This window comes from Lutra lutra, chromosome 5, assembly GCF_902655055.1.
Source record: "Lutra lutra chromosome 5, mLutLut1.2, whole genome shotgun sequence".
Classification (NCBI taxonomy): Eukaryota; Metazoa; Chordata; class Mammalia; order Carnivora; family Mustelidae; genus Lutra; species Lutra lutra.
The window spans coordinates 86311126-86330187 of NC_062282.1; the positions used below are offsets into that span (position 1 = coordinate 86311126).

Here is a 19062-nt window from a genome sequence, read left to right on the forward strand (position 1 = left end):
CAAAAAAAAAAAGAAAAGGAAAAATTTTAAAACTACAGAATAATAAGGTTGTAGTATCTATCACAAGGCCTCTGACTCTTGTATTTTTTTTTTTAAGATTTTATTTATTTAACAGAGACAGAAAGAGAAAGCACAAGCAGGGAGAGTGGCAGGCAGAGGAAGAGGGAGAAGCAGCTTCCCCACTGAGCAGGGAGCCCAATGCTCGACTCTGGGCTCAATCCCAGAACCCTGGGATCATGACCTGATCGAAAGGCAGACACCTAACTGACTGAGCCACCCAGGCACACCTCTTGTAAGTATATTTTTAGAAGAGCTTATACTGCAGGAGTTACTGCCTTCTGTGTAAGTAGAAACTACTGTTGGTTTCCCCCACAGCTTTGAGATTAATAAAGAATTACATCCCTCAGGCACCAACCCCTTGACTTTCAGCCCTAACCCAAAAAGTCTCCGTCATCCTTGTACAGGGAAAAAAGGAGAGGGGCTGCCTGCTTGTCATTTGTCAGTCTCTTTCTGCAGATCGTTTCTCAGGACAAGTTAAGGGTCTTTGTTGTTTTTGTTTTATCTGAACCTGAACTTCAGTAATTTTATATATAAGCTGATGAAAATAATTTTCAACTCTTCAGTGTACTTTTAGTCCATTTGTTAGACAAAGTATGAGGAAATGTGGTCTATTTTATCACTTTTTTTTTTTTTTTGGCTCCTAAATACAGATAACAGTACATAGGACAAACTGGAGGAGCAGGTTCAGGTTCTGCTGCCCTGCCCAGATCCCCTGTTACCTGATATCACCACTTAGATGGCAGAATGAGCGATGTGAGGTAACAGGCTTGGAAACTTGCCCACGCTGAGGACACAGAAAGAAATAACTCTCGTGTTGAGAACTGGGAAGGTTGGGAAAAATCACTGCCTGACATATATATGCCAGTCACATAATTTCACAACAGACTAGGAAAAAAAAACACACAAAAGGAAAGAGAAAAAAAGTCAAAGTGAAGGCACTAAATAATGTGTAAGTTTTTCTTAGAAGATCAGCCGTAGAAATATATGACATGAACGTGCACCACAGTTTTATCTATGGAATTCAAATAGGTTTACCAAGATTTCCACACTTCGTTTCTGGTACATGTGCGTGTGTACCTGCACATGCTCACGCGCACACACACGCACGTGCGCGCGCACACATACACATAAAAATATATATTCTTTTTCATGTGAAATATGCCATTTTCTTAAAACTTGTATTTTTTATCAACCAAGTTTGCTTTCTGTGTGATTCTTCTGTTCAGACATATAAACTATAATTAATATAAATGTATACCATAAATCTTACAAAATTATATGAATGATCATTACAAACAAATGTATTTAGTAGCTATTTTGTAGATAGCCCATTGCCTCTGAACATCTACATTTTTCTCTACTTTGTTGCCCTAAAGCGAGTATTTTGGCTTCTCTCCTAACTTTTTATTCTTCCAGCCAGAATAAAAGTTTTCAACAGTAAGACAATTAACGGTCCTTAGGACCAGAGAAAGTTCAGTGATGTAATGAAGCATTCACTCAGAAACCTGGCTTCTGGATCTAAGATCTTCAAATAACTAGTGAGAAAGACTGGAAATTCCCAATAAATGCTACTGCTTATGTAAAATTACTTAATCTCTTCGAGCCTACTTTTCCTTCTTATAAAAGTAGGGGATTATATAATTATAAAATAGCTAAGTGATTTCTAAGTCCTTTCCCGTTCTAAAAGTATATCATTCAAAGCTGTTAAAAATACCTTTAAAATTGGGGGCGCCTGGGTGGCTCAGTGGGTTAAGCCGCTGCCTTCGGCTCAGGTCATGATCTCAGGGTCCTGGGATCCAGGCCCGCATCGGGCTCTCTGCTCAGCAGGGAGCCTGCTCCACGCCCCTGCCCCCCGCCCTCTCTGTCTACTTGTGATCTCTCTCTGTCAAATAAATAAATAAAATCTTTTAAAAAAAAACCTTTAAAATTGTTTGAGATTATGTGTGTTTACACACACACACACACACAGTGAAAGGGGAAGAATATACAGTATTTTATACCAGGACTTTACAAGTACATCATTATCTAGACGTTTGTTTTTTGGTTTTTTTTTTTTTTTTTGGTTCCTGAAAAATAAGTTTCAGGGTGGCGTTCGCCCAGCAGGGGGAGCTCTTCTGAGAAGCCAGGCTCAGGAAAACGTTGCAGCTACTCCCACCTAGCCTCCAGGCGCTTCAGTCCGGATACAGCGCAGTGTTGGGGGCCACCACATCCCAGCTCAACTGGGGACCCAGCGGAATTTGTAACCCCCGTTGGCTGTCCGAATGGTGAAGGCATTGCCCTGGGGGAAAGCGAGGGTGCGGATGGTGCTGTGGTTGCGGATGGGAGTGCTGAAGGAGCCGCCTTCTTCCAGCTCACTGTGGCTCAAGTTGAGCGCGCTCCGGCTGCAGTCTGTGCGCAGCCCCCGGAAGCTGCCGTGCAGGTGCCCCGGCTTGTCTTCGCTCTTCGCGGGCTCCGGCTGTAGCCGGAGTCGCTTGGGGTCGCGGCTCTGCAGCGCTTCATCACAGCGCTCGGAAATCTCCCTCAGGATGGCGTCCACTTCCGCGCAATCCTGCCCGGTAGCACTGAATAACTCCTCCAGGCTCCTTTTGGCTGTCGCCTTGAGCAGGAAGGGCTCGGCTGTCGTTCCGCAATCCCGGGACTGCGTGATCATCAGCTTCTACAAAAGATGGGGAGGAGCGCCAAGCTGGGGCAGGCTGGATTCCCCCCAGCCCCCTGCACTGGGCGCGCAAAGCAGACCCGGGCGCCTTTCGAACTCCGCGGGCTTAGATGCGGGCTGCAGGTGGCTCAGCAAGCTCTCAGCAGCCACCGTCCTTCTCCCAACGCCCCTGGGTCCCAATTCTGGGAACAGGGTGGGAGCTTCATAGGAACATTTCCGACGTCCCGCAGTGTCCCACGCGCCCGCACCCCACTTACATCCAGCACCGAGGCCAGGTGCCGGGTCCGACTGGCAAGTTCCTTGAGTTGCACGTTCCGTTCTTTGAGCGAGGCGATCTCCTCCTGTTTCTGGGTCAGTGTCACGTGCAGCTGCAGAAGGAGACCGGAACATTACGAGGTAGGCCACCGTGGTCGGTCTCATCTGTATACTTGCATGAGTTATACCAGGATCCTAACATCTAATCTGGAACTGAAGACCCAAGGGCACTGGTGAGAATAATAACCACGTTTGTTTAGTTGCCCTTTGTTTTTACAAATCACTTAGACAAAATGTATCTCAATCTTAAGTGTAGCATGGTGGTGAAGAGTACGGACTTGGGCAAGAAGCAGATACAGGGTCTGCCTCTGAAGTTCAATCTTCCTATACCTCATATACTTCCTATACTCATAACCAGTAAAATGGGGTAGTAAGGGTATCTTATTCAGTGGTTGAAAGTATTAGAAGAAAAAGTAAATTGATAAGCACAATACCAGACGTATAAAGCCTTCAGTAAATACTGGTGTCCCTATTAAAAATCAATCTGGGGACGCCTGGGTGGCTCAGTTGGTTAAGCGGCTGCCTTTGGCTCAGGTCATGATCTCAGCGTCCTCGGATCGAGTCCTGCATTGGGCTCCTTGCTTGGCGGGAAGCCTGCTTCTCCCTCTGCCTCTGCCTTCCACTCTTCCTGTTCTCTCTCTCTCTCTCTCTGACAAAATAAAATAATCTGGTCGGGCAGGATTATTCCCAGTTACTAAGGCTGGAAACAGGAGAGCCACTGGAGTACGTGAAGCACTGGTCTGTCCACTGGTTCTGACTCACACCCGGGCACATTCCCGGCAACCCGTATTTCCGCCCAGAGCTCCATACCCTGTCCCCAACCCAGGATTCTTGGCGGCCAGCCCAGTGCCCCTACTTGGTTATTCTCAACGAGTGCGTCCCCCAATGCCCTCTGGTTCTGGTCGGCCACCTCCTTCCAGTACTGCTCAGGCGGGGGCACGTCCGGAGGGCGCAGCGGCGGTGACTGCAGGGCCCTTGGGTCCAGCGGCGGAGAGAGACAGGGCCCAAATGGCAATACGTCGCAAGGAGAGAAGGGGAAGTCTCCACCGGCCAGAGGAGGCGACATCAAAGAGGATGAGTCTGAGGAAGAGTGGGAGCTAGGTTTGCAGCCTCAGACTCGTGCCCGGCTAGCTACAGGGACAAAACGCCACGCCTGCCATGCCGGCTGTAGGGTTTATGTAAAGACTTAAGGAAAGCACCCCTCACTCTGCAATCCCTACTTTTTCCCAGGCCCTTTCTGATATCTTCTTCATACACAGCAGGCGCTCCATATATGCCTATCGAGTTGATCTGAATTCAGACTCCACGGCGGCCCCGGCAAGCCTGCCCCAAGTCCCACAGCTCCGCCGTTCTGTACACGCCCGTCCCCCAACCTCTCCTTGACAGCATCACAGAGTAGGGCTCCCTCTCCGAGAACTCAAACCGTTAGACTGGGAAAGCGCTATAAATTTAGCGATTCATCTCCATTAAAAAGGGTGTTGTCTCATAAATATGGAAGAGCCGGACCCATTGGCGAGTTACTAACGATGTAGACAGGTGCTGCGTTTTACCACCTACGCGACCACGAAATCGAAATCTGAACTAGTTTGATTTGCAGAGTGGGGAACGTCCCTGCCTCCCTTTACTTAACTGCAAAGAGCCTGCACTTGCCTGCAATGAGACTATCCACTGTGTCTCTGAAATCCTGCAGATCCAAGTCCGCTGCCGTCTGCAGAGAATGGTTCTGAAATAAGCCAGAGGTGTAAAATAGTTAACGTCGAGTCCGGCAGGTCTGCAGCGCTTCCCAGACCGACGGTCGCCCTCCCGGGCCTGGCAGCAGGTGTGCACGCACCGTAGTTCGCAACCGAGCCTCCTACCTGAAAATCAAAGCCCCATCCCAGGCTTGGAACCCAGCAGGCTTGCATTGCAATGGTGAGGAGCGGAACAGTCGTAGCAAGGGCCGGGTCCCCGGGGATCCCCAAGGGCGTCGAAACTGTGCGGTGCTGTATTTGCCGCGGGAGTCCTTCCGCGCTCAGCATTGTGGCCCGGCGCCCGGCAGCCCGCCGCCCGCAGTCCCCGCGCCGCCTCATTGGCCCGCCACCAGCCAACCAGCTGCCTCCTCACGTGAAGCCAGAGGCGTTCCTCCAGCTCCCGCTGAACCTCTCGTTCAACTTACCTCCGACCCGCCAAGGAGCGGTGCCCTAAGGTAAGGGAACAGGTGTGCGCCCCCTCGGATTTCCCTCCCAAGACCTGACGGCGTGCAGGGGCGTCCAAAGAAATAACGTGAGGCTGTGTGTCCCGCCGAGGCTCAGTCGCAGCCAAACCACCTTCTCCCCCAAACAGGGAGGAAAAAGGTAGGCTATGATGAGAGAGCAGGCGTGCTATGGAAAGTGCTTCTGTCCAGTGGGCAGCAAGCGTGGCCCCTTATTGCTCTTCCGTTTCTCAGCAAGTCAGAGTCTACTTTCTCGGTATGGTGGGAGGCACCTCCCATATCTTGAACTGGACGCTCTTCCTAGGTTTCCGCAGTGTGCCTGGCTGCGTGACGCCGAGGGAGACAGTGGGAGGCCCTCTTATTTTCTTAATTCGTGGACATTTAGAGTTGACAAAACTCTTTTACACAGAGCCCCTATGTTAATTCTCACCCAAAGTAGGAAGCACGCGGGGCCCAGGAAGTGATTCCTCCCCGTTTGATGAAGAATTTGAAGCTTAGACAAAGTGAATTGCCCAAAGTCACCCAACTAAGAATTGGGGCTCCTGTCCTAGAAGGATGGTGACTATTTCAATCTTCTTTCCTCCATACCTCATTGCCTCTAGCGTTTATCTCTTTTTTAAGGAAAGCCTGTCTTCCAATGAAGACAGCACTGGGGAAGAGGAAAGAAGTTTCTCGAGGCATATGGTGTTGGGGAATGCATCCAATATGCCCATCAGAAATACCTTTTCTACTGCTTCCACTATTGTTGATTCCTTTGTGTTACTCATACTTATTTCCCCGAAGCCCATCTCCACTTTTCAAATATTGCTGAGAAGAGGAACTTACTCTGACCCTAACCTTGAAGAAAGTACAAGTATTAGCTTTCCTGGAGTGCTTCGGTCTAGGAAGCCTCAGGCACCAGTTGGGAACTGAGGCTAGAAGGGTGAAAGGAGCTTAGAAAGGGCCAAGGCAAATTCTGAAGCACAAGTTCTGCCCTGGTTGAAGGACCCAGAAACAAGACTCCTTTTCCAAGGGCTGAAAGGTCTTCCTCTTAATAGAGATTCAGCCAAAGCCCTTACCATGAGGAGGCTTGAGGCTAAGTCAGGAACTGGGGCCCAGGAAATGCTTCCTCCCATGCTATCCCAGGTCCTTGGCTCATTCTGGACCTCAAACAAACACTTCTGAAGTGTTTCCTCTGGGCTCATCTTACCCAGCAGGAAGGAGGCTAGGAAATTTGACCTGAGAGCGCACTGGCTGGGGTCTTTCCAGGGGATCTTCCTCTAAGGGATGTCTTTCCCTTTCTACCAGCTGTGTCTCTCCCCAGGAAAAGTCCTGGACCTCTTGGGCCATCTCACATGAGCTCTATGCTTTGAACCTGAAACTTTGAATCCTACCTTCCCAATTAGATTTAAAAATCTGGCATTTTTCCAAACCACAATGGCAGCCAAAAAAAGGGGGGGGGGGCTAATACAGAACATGATGTTCTAAATACTTGAGCAAGTTCTAAATACTTGAGCAAAAATTCAAGAAGAGCCTGCATGGTTTTCATGACTTGTAAAATAAACATGTTGGAGTAAGACAGTGAATGGGCCTCTGGGTCAGTTGAAAGATGCTCAAGCACTGTCTTTCCTTACGTGAGCATCCAGATCTAAAGAGAAAAACAAAACAGCCTCTGCAGGGCAATGCCCACTCTCATCCCTTGCCTTACCCACTCCCTGCTTTCTGTGGCCACCTACCCTGACTCCATCTGGGCTATTACCCAATTCTAAAGGCACTTGGGGAAACCTGGAAGGCGGTGTTCTTCCACCAATCTCAGTTCTCGGAGGTGGTCATATCTTCTGGAGTCTTCACTGCTGGACATTTCCCCCATTGACTCATGCCCCCTAGGATCTCCTGCCAGGAAGCTGGAACTGGCACTCCTCCTGTAGGTTGCATCTAACTAAGACCTCCTGTCCCTCTGGGCACTTCATATCCCATCGATGGCCAGGCAGGCTTCTGGCATCCCAGACACCAATGCTGGGAGGTCCCTTCATCAACCTGGGAAGTGTCAGCCCTTGCAAGTGGTATAAGTGGGATCGGAGTAGGGAAATAAGTTTTTAAGGAAAAGAAAAAGTCAAATACCTCTTTGTCCCATGAGGGTAAATGACATGAATCTTTTCAGGGGGAGAAAATGACTTTTTTAAAGTGCCCAAATGCTGAAGAGCCATCTCTGCAGAGAGGAACGTTTGCTGTCAGATCTCTTCCAGAGTTCTTTGTCCTTCGTCCCTCTTCCTCTAAATGTAAACTCTATTCGTCTTTTCCAGTCTTGGATCTTCACACTCCTTTGATACCAGGGAATGAAAATTGTTAGTGAACGGCCGGGCAGGGATGTTGGGAGCAGGACAAGTACCAGGTGCCCAGCGCTCCATTTTGCTCCCACCTACTGGCCTGGCTCCTCCGTGCTCAATCTCCAGATTGCTTTGTCACAGCTCCAGGGAATGGGGGGGGGGGGGAGAACAGGAGACCCCTTCCCTGGAGGAAAGTCCTCCAGGTGAGTCCCTCTGTCCCAAGTTGGTCAGAACAGCTCTGAGAATACCGCCGATGCCACAGACTAGGAGGGAAGAAGTTCCGATCCTCAGGGCTGAGATTCCGGCACGACGTCTGCCCCCACTAGCTAAATCTGCCTGCGCGCCGGGCCCGAGATGAGCCTCTGCGGAAAGGAACCCCGGAGTCCCGAGTCGGAATTTGGGCTGTTGGAGGCCGCCGGGCTTCGGGAGTGGGGGAGATACCTGCGAATCGGTCAAGTCACCACTAGGCGGCGCGTCGGACCCGAGTAGCGAGGAGCAGTCGGCGAGGTCCTGCAGGTCTATGGTGGTGAGGGCTGCGCGGTGAGAACCGGGGACACGCACGAGGCGGGCCCTGAGTCTCTCCGCCAGAGCTCGCCACTGGCCTCCCGTCAGGACATTGGAGCCCGGGGAGAAAAAGTTCATCTGAGCCGCGTGTGCGCTACCCACCCGGCGCGGGGAACCCGAGGGATCGCGCGGGAGCCGCCAGGCTCACCTGGCAGCGCCGCGGACTCCGCGTCCCGGGGATCTTCGTATATCGACACTGGGCTGCTGCCGCTGCAACCAGGAAAGAACTTCCGCGGAGGGGCGAACTAGCCGGACACAAAAACCGTGAGCATGGGTCAGCCCTCGGGCCCCGGAGCGTGCGGACCCTGCCTGGCACCGGCCCGCGGCCCCACCTTCCTCTCCAGCTTCCCGGGCTTGACGAAAGGCCGGCCCCCCAGCTCCAGCATCCTGTTGGGGCAGATGCGGTCGAATGCTCGGCGTCCCGCCGGGGCGCCTCCGCACGACTGCATCCTGCCTCCCTGCCGGCTTCGGCCCAGGAACGCGGTGCTGGTTCTGCGGCGGCGGTGGCCGCGGCCGGAATAGCGACCCACAGTCAGGGCCCCGCCTGGCGCCTGCAGGGGTAAGCGCGTGGTCGGGGTGGAGGCGAGGGGGTGGCTGTAGGGGTGCGGAGGGAGGGCCAAGTGGAGAGCGAAGACTGCCGCGAGGGAGGGGCGGCTCGCGCCTGAGCGCCGGAGGTGGCGCCTTCAGCCCCGGACAATCTGCGCGCGGGCGGAGGCGTTAAACCCAACCTGGCAACGCGGCTTCCCCCGGGAGCGGCGAGCGCGGGACCCGGGCCCGCGAGCGCCCTTTTGGGGAGGGTTGGCGCCGCTGCCTCCAGGCAGCACCAGAGCGGGGGAGGAGTGGACGAGCCTCACTGGTCCCTAAAACCGCCTTTCCCGTTTCGGATAGCAGGGATGGAAAAGTTAACAACTCTTTCTTCATTTTCTTCCCACCCCCAGCCGTACGGCACGAAATAAACGCAGAGTGACACTCGTCAAAGCCTGAGTCCGGCATTTGACCGCCCTGTAGGATTTGGTGCGGTTGTAGAATTCTATTGGGGACTGCCGCAGAACTGCCGCAGAACTGCCCCCAGATTACAGAAGACCCTTAAGCAAGGCTGGGGTGACTCACGACTTGCCCTTGGTTTCTCTTTGCCTGATGCCTAGAAGCGCTCCCCGTACCCCTAGCCCCGCACTTTCCCGGGCAGCGACTCCTGCGTGTAGCCTTTAAAAGAGAGTCAGTTAAGAAAAAGCGACATCTACAAATGCTCCTCCCCTTTCGGAAAACGCCTCACTGCACGGTCCCAAATCCCCTAAGACCCCAGTCTCTTTCTCCCCCGAAAGCCTCATTTGGCCACCGCAGCATTTGGCCACTCTGTACACAGCTGGCCTTGGTCGCTCTGAGGAAGTCTGGGCTGCCCTTCCCAAGACCAGGGCCTCTCCCAAGAAGGAGCATCTCTAAATCCCTGGGTGAGGGGATCCCTCAGACCACTCTTAGATATAGCCAATTTGAATAGTCATCTGAAATTACCTTGGTAACTTCCTTTTGGTCACCTTGTTTGTGTCATATACCAAGTAGTGGTAATGAAAATCCTCTTTTAAAGTGGTACGATCCCTTTTTATTTCTCCCTGTTATCTGGATTAATAAAGGCACCCCTTAACAGTGTTGGAGACTGTTCTACAATAGTAGAGCTAGAACAGACTTAGAGACTTTTGGATACATCTATAAATGGGGAGACCTGGTTGAGGTGAGGTCAGGCAGCTAGAATTGGTGTGGTATCACTGATTGATACCACAACCAATGAGGGGTATCAATGATACCCTCAGTGAGGGGCTCTGACTTCAGGGTCAGAGTACTTGAGGATTGGAACCAGGTGCTCCACCAGATCTTTAGGAAAAGCATAAAATTGGGGCACATAGCTGGCTCAGTTGGTGGAGTATGTGACTCTTGATCTCAGGGTTGTGAGTTCGAACCTCACCTTGGGTGTGGAGATTACTCTCTTTTTTTTTCTTAAGACTGTATTTATTTGAGAGAGAGCACAAGCAGGGGAGAGGGGCCAAGAGGAAGAAGCAGACTCCCCACTGAGGAGGGAGCCCGATGTGGGACCCAACCTCAGGACTTCGGGATCATGACCGGAGCCAAACAGATGTCCAACTGACTGAGCCACCCAGTCATCCCTGGATGACTATAAAAAATTAAGTTTTTAAAAAAAAATCATAACGCTAACTTCAGTAGAGGTGCTATTAAAATGAGATTATGTAATGCAACTGGTGCTTGGTGTGGATAAATTGATGTTGTTGATGTTTTAAGGAGGCTTTTCAGTGCTCCTCCAGCCTCCCACAACCTATTCTTGGCTTAGTTCTGATTCCTGAATAACCTAGTAACTAGCCAATCCTCCATCCCTTCCTATCTTCCCAGTCTGTAAAAGGAGTAGGGGAGCTCTTAGTTGAGTTTTGGGAACATCTCTCACCTGACGCCATTCCTGATTTTACAGAATAGACTCCTTTTTCATCAGTGAATTCCAAAATGCAGAAAAATAGGGACATTGTACATAAAAATGTGGCAAAGGAGCTGGAATAGCATGATTACAGGACTCCGAATCTGGATGATTCTGGAACCACCTCACCCCTATCAATCATGGCTGAGTGATGGAGTAAATGTTGGTGAAAACAACTTCTCCCCCAAGTCACACTTTTGTAAAAGAGCCAGTGGTCCTACCCACCCTTAACAGTGGGTCTGAGGGCTCTAGATATTTGGGGACTTGGGTCATGACGATACAATTTTTCCTTCTCCTTTTAATCATCACAGACCAGCTTTTTCCTCAAACAGCTTGGGGATCACCATTTCCCTATCCCTGAGCCCAAGTCTAGAAATTTCCTGGAGAGCTTAATACATTAACATAAGGGGAGAGAAGGGATCTGAGGGCCTCAGAGTAAGTGCTCCTGGTGCTGGAGAGTACCTAGAGGGTACTTGTGAGGAAAGGTGTAAGGAAGAGTCTCTAAATTTGGTTTGAGTTTGTTTGCTTTTCATTTATGCAAATTTGTCCTACATTTAAATTGATTCTAAATATAGAGGAACATGACTTAAGTTTGTTCCCCCAAAACTTAAGTTTTTTAAAAATCTTTCGGAAAATTTGAAAAGACAGTGCAGTGAATAACAGGTTTGCCTCCCAATAATTAACATTATCCCTTATTTGCCTCTATTTCATTCTCCAGGGTTTTTTTTTTTTTTTCTGTGTAAATCCCTCCCCATTATTATACAGGCTGCCAACAGTTTTCATGTCTTGAATATTTGCTATATGCAGGGACCTGTGCAAAGGGATTTGTATGGAACATCTCATGAAATCCATATCTCTGAGGCACCTGGATGGTGCCGTTGGTTAAGCATCCAGACACTTGGTTTTGGCTGAGGTCGTGAACTTAGGGGTTGTGAGATGGAGCTCCGCGTCAGGATCTGAGCATCCTCTCTCTCTACCCCCACCACACCCCTCTCCAAGATAAATAAATAAAACTTTTTAAAAAAATCCATACCTCCATCCTATCAAATAGGTTATTGACCTTCCTAATTCTACAGAAGACTCTTGGGTGCATAGAGATGAGACTTGCTCTAGTCCTCCAGAGCCCACTTGTTTCATCATGATTTTATACTACCTCAGGATCTCCCTTATGCATTACTACAGCTCTGTCAAGATTGTCAGGCTCAGAGAAGTGAAGACATTGGCTGGAGGTGACAGAACTGAAATTCTACGGCAGCCTCACCACAGTGAGAATGAAATTGAGGAGACTGCTGTGGAGTTAACTCCAGCAAGCCTAAGTCTTTTTTTTTTTTTTTTTAAGATTTTATTTATTTGACAGACAGATCACAAATAGGCAGAGAGGCAGGGAGAGAGAGTGGAGGAAGCAGGCTCCCTGCTGAGCAGAGATTTCCCCGATGGGCTTGATCCCAGGACCCTGGGATCATGACCTGAGCCAAAGGTCTCATTTCTTGACTCAGTTTTCCCACCTGTGTCACGACTGGAGGCAGGGACTGTGCTGGCTCTCCAAATATGTTCTCTATAGTCTCTATTGAATGGAACGCACTGAGTAGATAACTTGTCTCACACCTACCTCAGGAAGAGGGGTTTTTTAAAAGCTTTTCCACAAACCTGTAAGTGGGAGAAGTTGAGCAGTGTGGCTCTGATCACCTGCCTTCAAATCCTGATTGCTCTAGACCCTGTGGTCCAGGGTCCTTCTCTGAAAAATGGTATAACACATGGAGTTTTTGGAGGATTGAGACAATGAATGCTGACCACAGCGCCTGGGACATTTGAGCACCCAAGGATGGCCATGATTACTGTGCCATTGTTCTCCTGGTCTCACCTGCAGCAGGTGTAAGACAAAAGTGAACTGTTGAACCAAGCCATTGCAGGGTAAATGGGCTCTATTTGTCATGGCCATGACAGCCTTCATTTCCAACATCTGTTAGTTGTCAGAGTAGGTCTTGCTTTGCCCTAGCTAGTGGGCATAGGTGGTTCCCAAAGCTTCCCAGCTGGGCATCCTGTGTGTCCCCATCCCTCTAGACCGCATAGACCGCTGTGCGTTCTATTCAGGTTCACACCCCACCTTCCCTTTGGACCTCTGGGAATGAGCAGTCCTCAGCCTCCTGAGATCATGGGATACAGGTCTACAAGTGACCCTCTCAGCACTGGCATCTCAAAGGACCTGGTGCTCCCACATGGATACCTAATTATAGGGTGGGAGGGGGGGCAGGACCCCTCCGTTCTTACTACCTGCATCCCCGTCTGCCTTTACCCTCCCTCCCCACAGACAATGCAGGCAATAGCATTCAGACAAACCAAGACTGAGAGCCTGTTTATTGGGGAAAGACTAAGGTCTGTCAGGTGGGCTTAGTAAAATAAATAAAGGAGGAGGCGCTCTTATTGTACACTATTTACAACCTGCAGGATGACCTCATGACCAGCTGGGAACCATGAAGTCCTCTAGGGGCCAAGACCTCCCTCCTTCACAGCAACAGGAGAGGTCCAGCAGTTGGGCCAGGGTAGAGAGACAAATGTGTATTTCATTTCAATTTCGGAGAAAGGCTGCACTTCTCGAGGATCTGGAAAGGCAGCATATGAGTCAGGGAGGTCTCATTTATGGCCACTAGTAGCTGCAGCTTGCCTAGGCAGTCCTGCACTGTGGCCTCAGCATGCCCGCCTAGGCCTAAGTCCACAGGGTGCGGGAGCTGTAGCATATGGTCAGCCAGCGCCAGGCAACAGATGGCCAGCAGGGAGGGAGTATAGCTGGTGAAGGCATAGTCGGCCAGGCTCAGCTCCGCCACACCACGTGCCAGGGCTTGTGCCTCCAGGGCTTCTGAGACCTCAGCCTGCCCGGCCTCCACACGAGCATGCGTGAAATGCTCCAGGAAGAAGCTGATGGTTGGCGCGCCCAGGCTGAAGTGGAGTTTGTGCAGCACGATGCACTCGAGGTTGCAGAGTTGTTGCCGAGAGAAGGCGCCGCAGCACAGGGCCAGGAGCTGCTTCACGCGCGGCGGGTGCACCTCCACCTGCAACACAGGGGCGACCAGGTCCACCCCAGTCTCAAACCTGGGAGAAAACCAGGACTCCCCCCATCCCTTCCAGCCAGATAGCTGGGCCTTCGCCTCTCCCTTTCTTCCACTTTAATCGCCTGGGGTGTACTTCCAGCGCAGTTTCTCTAACTACTGTCCAGCTAAAAAACGTTTGAGAAATTTTAAATGCCCCCCCCCCCCGCAAGCCTAGAATAGCAGGGCTACAAAGTGCTGTTGGGATTTACTTTTGAGACTGACTCCAACCTATTTTAGGGGTCGGTGACGGGGCTGTTAGTTGGGAGAGGGGGCCATTATTGAGAAGTTAAAGCTATGGGATATATAGGTTTGCAAATGTAGGACAGAATGAATTCAGAGCTCCCAGCACTAAATCTTGTGCGCTGGAAAGCCGGGTGGTGGCCAGAGAGTCCCCGTGAGTTTGGCTCTCCCCCAGACCCCACGTGGAGGTACCTGTTTGCAAGCGATGAGCAGGGACGTGACCCCAAGCAGCTGGAAGCAGTCTGCAGCCACAGGCGTGGTGGTAAGAAAGCGGTCCAGAGTGTTCACCGTCAGGCAGAGGGATTCGAAGGAGAGGTGGAACTGGCGGTGCACTGGGATCAGCCAGCTAAGCAGCTTACAGCGGGATTCCGCCGTTACCTGCGGGGAGGGACGTGGGAGGAGGACCCATTGAGCCGAGGGCAAGGAGAAGGCACCTGCCAAGAAAACTCAGGGAGATTCCCTGGAGGAAGGCACAAAAAGGGAAAACCTAAATGCGGTGGAAACTGGGAGACACTGGGACGGTGCTGCTGCGCGAAGAGTAATGGTCGGACCAGGACCTGGAAGCCTTGGATTCGTACCTAGCCCTGTGCCAAGTGTGTATACACATTACCCTGTGTAATCCTCTCAGCAATTCAGTGAGGGGAGAGGGCCACCACTTTGCAGATGAAGAAATCAGCTCAGAATTGTTAAATGGCTTGCCCGGGGTTGGGAGGAGTCTAGAACCTAGAAACTGTCTTCGCTCCTCTGCATTCTACCGCGTTCCCACTAACCAATATGGAAACTTCGGGCAGATCACTTAAGCCGTCCAGACCCCAGTTTTCTCCATTTATAAAATGAGGCTGGTGGCCCGGCCCTGTAAAGCCCTTTCCCGCTCGGGTCGCGAAGCTCCGTGCCCCGGGGCGCGTCGGAGGGCAGACGAAGCAGAAGAGGAAGGAGCCCGAGAAGGGAAGAGGAGCAGGGGTGGGGACCTCGCTCTTCCAACGCCTCACTTGTGGCTGCCGCGCCAGCGACTCCCGCGGGTGGAAGTGGCTCTCCCGCGCCTTGCGGAAGACGTAGCAGCTCTGACCGTAGTCACGGAAGGTCTGTAGATCTAGCTGCGCAAACTGCTGGGCAGGAGCGGGTAGGGGGCTGCAGCCTAGCGCCGCGGATGCTGCGGGACTGTCTGCACCATCAGACCCGGAGCTGGGGGACTCGAACAGGTCGCAAACACCGGAGTCTCCGGGGAGCGGGCACGGGTTCAGCGGCTGCAGCGGCTGTTTTCTCCGGAGGCGTGGGCGCCTGCTCTTCTTCACCGGGGCGCGGAGGTTCTGGTCGTGGTCCCGCTTCCCGGCCCGGGCGGCGGGACTCACGAGACTGGTGGGGCAGGGGGTCACCATGGTGCAGCCCGGTGGCCGCTCTACGACTCCTCGCCTTGCGACAAACCGAAGGCGCGCTCCAGAGTCCGCAGTAAGGCTGGCCAGAGCCGCGGCGAGTCCCTAAGTACTCGGCGGGCTCCTTACCCCCACCACACCCCCGCCTTCTCACTGGATGACTACTGAGCGGCACTAGGCCGCGCTTTCCCGGCTAAAGAACCGCTTCAGAGCAAGCTACTGGCAGGGTGTAGTCTGCGCAGCCTGCAGCGGAGAGGAGGAGCTACGCCCGACAGAGCGCACCCGCCCGGTCCTGCCTTTCGGCGCGCGTCCCGCGTTACCCAGGTAACGGAGCCCGGGGTGCGCCGAGAGCTGCGCGCGCCGCCGGGGGTGGGGGTGGGGCGGCGGCTAGGTGGAGTGTGCGCAGAAGCCAGGCGTGGGGCTGGACTGCTCTGGGGCCAAAAAGATTTTCCTCGCCGTTATCTCCCCGTCGAGGTCCAGCTAGTCTTGCAAGTGCTATCACCTTTCAGGCCGGCTGTAATTCAGGTCGGTAATTTGGTAAAGATCAGTTAACGACCTTTCAGGGCTCCAACTAGAACTCTGTCAGGACAGGAGTTTTCCTCGCTGATTCATTCACGCAGTTAATTCTAATTCCATTGCTTTTGTAATTTTTGTTTTAGGCCGGACCCTGGGATCCAGTATCCCTACTTGCGCTGGTCTCGGGGAGCAGACCCTCCACAGGTTCTCCTGCGCTGTGTATCTGGGAGCTAGTGCAGCCTCCCAGGCAGGCACTCATGCTCAAAACCAAAGACTGCCTCGCGAACATCAGACAGCAGGTCTCAACTCCTCTAACACTTGCTGCACACTTGCCACACCAAACCAAGTAAGCTGGAGCGGTTAAGGACATGACATGGTTGGAGCGTCGGATTACTAGCTTGATCGAATTGCTCACACCTGCCACGGGTGCCTCACGCTTCCTCGGTTTTTCCCTGCTCTCAGTTCTGTTCCTAAAGAAGCTCACAAAAGTAGAGCTGGAGCGGAGGCAGGGGAGGACCCAGGTAGGAGGGACTGAGGTGGATGTAGCAGTTTCCTGAAGGTTAGTCTTGGTAGAAGCTGGAGGCCTAAGCCTGAGTGAAAAGGGGCACAAGTACTATGGAGTCAGCCTTACAGGGACGTCTCAGTGGCAGGAAACCCACTAGACCTTCAGCCTGATGAACCTTCCAGAGGCACTCCCAGAAGTGAGGTTGTTAGGTATCCCAAGAGCAGGTTCAGCCATTCCCACCTCATTTCAAAAGAAAGCTGAGGAATGTATGTCATCAGATTGAAATCACAGTCCCCAGAACTTAGGGAGCGGGATGTTGTCTCTTAGAGATGCAGGAAAGAGAAAAGGATTTGGGGTTGTGGTCAGTTTTACTCCTATTTCCCTGTAACTCTGAGAAAGGTCTTTAGTCTCTCCACCTAAATAGTTTCATTTATCACTTGAGAGATTAGCTAAGAACCACCTGTCTTTCAAAATAGAGGTGCCAGGACTTGCAGTCTCCTCTCAAACTGTTGTTGGGGAACCATTATGGGTTGAGCAGGGAAATCTGTGGAGAGGGGTCAGCTGTCAGACTTCTTCCTTGAGAAGCTTTCTGGATAAGGAGGAAAGACCTAGAAATTCTGATTCTTCTCATCAGCCCAGATGAGCATGTGGTACAGAGCACAAAGTCAATTCCCAGGGTCAGAATTGTCACTCCCATTTACTGGTTGGTCATCATGGTGTAGCTATTTATCTTCTCAGAGTCTCTGTTCCTCATTTGTTAAAACTGGTTATTACTGCTTGTCTTGAGGACCAAGTGAAATATGTTGAAAGCTCAAAGTCCCTTTAAAGTATAAAACAGGGGGGGGGGCGCCTGGGTGGCTTAGTGGGTTAAAGCCTCTGCCTTCAGCTCAGGTCAGGATCCCAGGGTCCTGGGATCGAGCCCCGCATCGGGCTCTCTGCTCCGCAGGGAGCCTGCTTTCTCCTCTCTCTCTACCTGCCTTTCTGCCTACTTGTGATCTGTCAAATAAATAAATAAAATCTTAAAAAACCAACAAAATGAAAATATATATATATATAAAACAGGGGGTTACATCAAAGCCTCCATTGGGAAGTCAATATTATTACCCTGGAGATATTCTGAAAAAGCAGAAAGATCATTTTATCCACATGGATGTGAGGGTAGTGTCTGTAGTTAGAATTAATTCCCAACAGATGGTGCCTGAGCTTTGTACTGATGGGCTTACTCCTCAGTATTTGTGGATATGCCTGCCAAGCCTGGTCTAAGACCGTGATCAAGGCTGCATGGGTCCTGGGGCTCCTGGCTGGCTTCAGTAGAGCGTGAGACTCTTGATCCTGGGGGTTGTAAGTTCCAGCCCCAGGTGGGTGGTATAGTTTACTTAAAAAAAAAGCTCACACACACAAAAACCTTTTTTATGGAGAGCCCAAGTAGGCAGAGAAGCAGGCTGTCTGCTGAGCAGGGAACCCAATGCGGGGCTCAATCCCAGACCCTGGGAACCTGAGCTGAAGGCAGATTCTTAACTGAGCCAAACAGGTGCTGTCCCTCTGTCCCTCCCCCACTCCCACTCTGTCTCCCCTGCCCCCCCCCAAAAAAAACCCTTTAAAAAAAAAAAAGGCTACATGGGTCCTTCCCTCATAGAGCTGATACTCTAGTGGGGGAAGTGAAGAACCATGTAACACATTTAAAAAATGGTTATGATAGAAGACCTTCTCAATAAAATACAGGATACCCAGTTAAACAAATGTCAGATAAATTTTAGTATGATTGTGTCTCAAATAGTGCATTGGACATTGCAGTGCCTTATAGGTACATTAAATGTTTAGACTTTACCTTAAGTCATTGAAGAAGCTTTACCAAGATAGAATCTGCCTTTTGTTTTAAAAGATTATTCTGGCTGAGGTGTGAAAAATGGATTGTAGGAGAGAAGACTGGAGGCTGTTTAGGTGCAGTATTTGTGGTATGAACAATCCAGTGCAATTTAAGTCCATATTTTCCCTATGAAGGGTCTTTAAATTTCTCTTTTCTCGTCTGAGACCTAGGTACAATGCACCTTTAAGGCACTAGGTAAATCTAAAATACTTTAAAGGTGTAGAACTTAATTAAACCCAGGCTTCTATAATGAAAGCTACTTAACCATGATTTGGCTCTGCTTATTTTCAGGTGTGGTTTTTGAAATCTGCAGGATGGATAATGGAACTGAAGTTATCTTGTTGTTTTCTTCCAGTCTGACGTTCAAGCCTCAGTTGAAAGCTCCCACCGTCATCCTGCCCCAACTCTTGGACTGTGATGGAGGTAGGAAGAATACATTTGCTAACAGTACGTTGTTTAGCAGAGTAAGCGGGTTGGGCTTGGTACTTAGAGGTGGACAGCTTTGTTAGTGCCTCAAATGGTCGTTAAGCTCACTTTATATTTTAAGTCACTAGAATTTATATCTATCACTAAAAAAATATATTTACTATATATGTTTTCTATTAATGTGTTTTCTATTAATGTATTTAAGTGCCCAGATTGAGAAGTATTTAAGGTACTAAAAGTCAGACAAGTTTTTCTGGTATTTAGTAAAGAGCGGGAATTTTCTTTTTTCTTCTTCTTTTTTTTTTTTTTTTAAAGATCTTATTTATTTGAGAAAGACAGTGTGAGTGCAGAGAGGGAGAGGCAGACTCTCTGCTGAGCAGGGAGCCTGATGTGGGGATCCCAAGGACCCTGGGATCATGACCTGAATTGAAAGCAGACACTTAACAAACTGAGCCACCCAGGTGCCCCCAAAGCAGAAGTTTTC

General features: G+C 50.6%; 3 protein-coding genes and 1 long non-coding RNA gene across 5 annotated transcripts; 2 read left to right on the top strand and 2 right to left on the bottom strand.

Moving 5' to 3' along the window:
• Window positions 1-1978: 1978 nt before the first annotated feature.
• MCIDAS (multiciliate differentiation and DNA synthesis associated cell cycle protein) lies at window positions 1979-8541 on the bottom strand. Its single transcript, XM_047731484.1, has 7 exons — window positions 8425-8541; window positions 8241-8337; window positions 7970-8061; window positions 4682-4754; window positions 3888-4111; window positions 2974-3084; window positions 1979-2716 (listed from the first exon to the last, which is right to left on the bottom strand). Exons 1-7 carry the CDS (start codon window positions 8539-8541, stop codon window positions 2276-2278), a joined length of 1155 nt encoding a protein of 384 aa, XP_047587440.1. The 3' UTR covers window positions 1979-2275.
• On the top strand, window positions 7239-13161 carry LOC125100931 (uncharacterized). 2 transcript variants are annotated; one of them, XR_007127701.1, is made up of 3 exons: window positions 8074-8651; window positions 9031-9193; window positions 13151-13161. It is a non-coding gene; the product is annotated as an uncharacterized LOC125100931 (long non-coding RNA). The 2 variants fall into 2 exon arrangements; XR_007127700.1 differs by lacking the exon at window positions 13151-13161 and having other exon boundaries at window positions 7239-8651; window positions 9031-9736.
• On the bottom strand, window positions 13094-15567 carry CCNO (cyclin O). The gene is made up of 3 exons (XM_047731485.1): window positions 14884-15567; window positions 14087-14272; window positions 13094-13615 (listed from the first exon to the last, which is right to left on the bottom strand). Exons 1-3 carry the CDS (start codon window positions 15268-15270, stop codon window positions 13130-13132), a joined length of 1059 nt encoding a protein of 352 aa, XP_047587441.1. The 5' UTR covers window positions 15271-15567; the 3' UTR covers window positions 13094-13129.
• Window positions 15269-18680, top strand: LOC125101171 (uncharacterized). Its single transcript, XM_047731791.1, has 4 exons — window positions 15269-15340; window positions 15475-15789; window positions 15924-16126; window positions 18508-18680. Exons 1-4 carry the CDS (start codon window positions 15269-15271, stop codon window positions 18659-18661), a joined length of 744 nt encoding a protein of 247 aa, XP_047587747.1. The 3' UTR covers window positions 18662-18680.
• The last annotated feature ends 382 nt before the right edge of the window (window positions 18681-19062 follow it).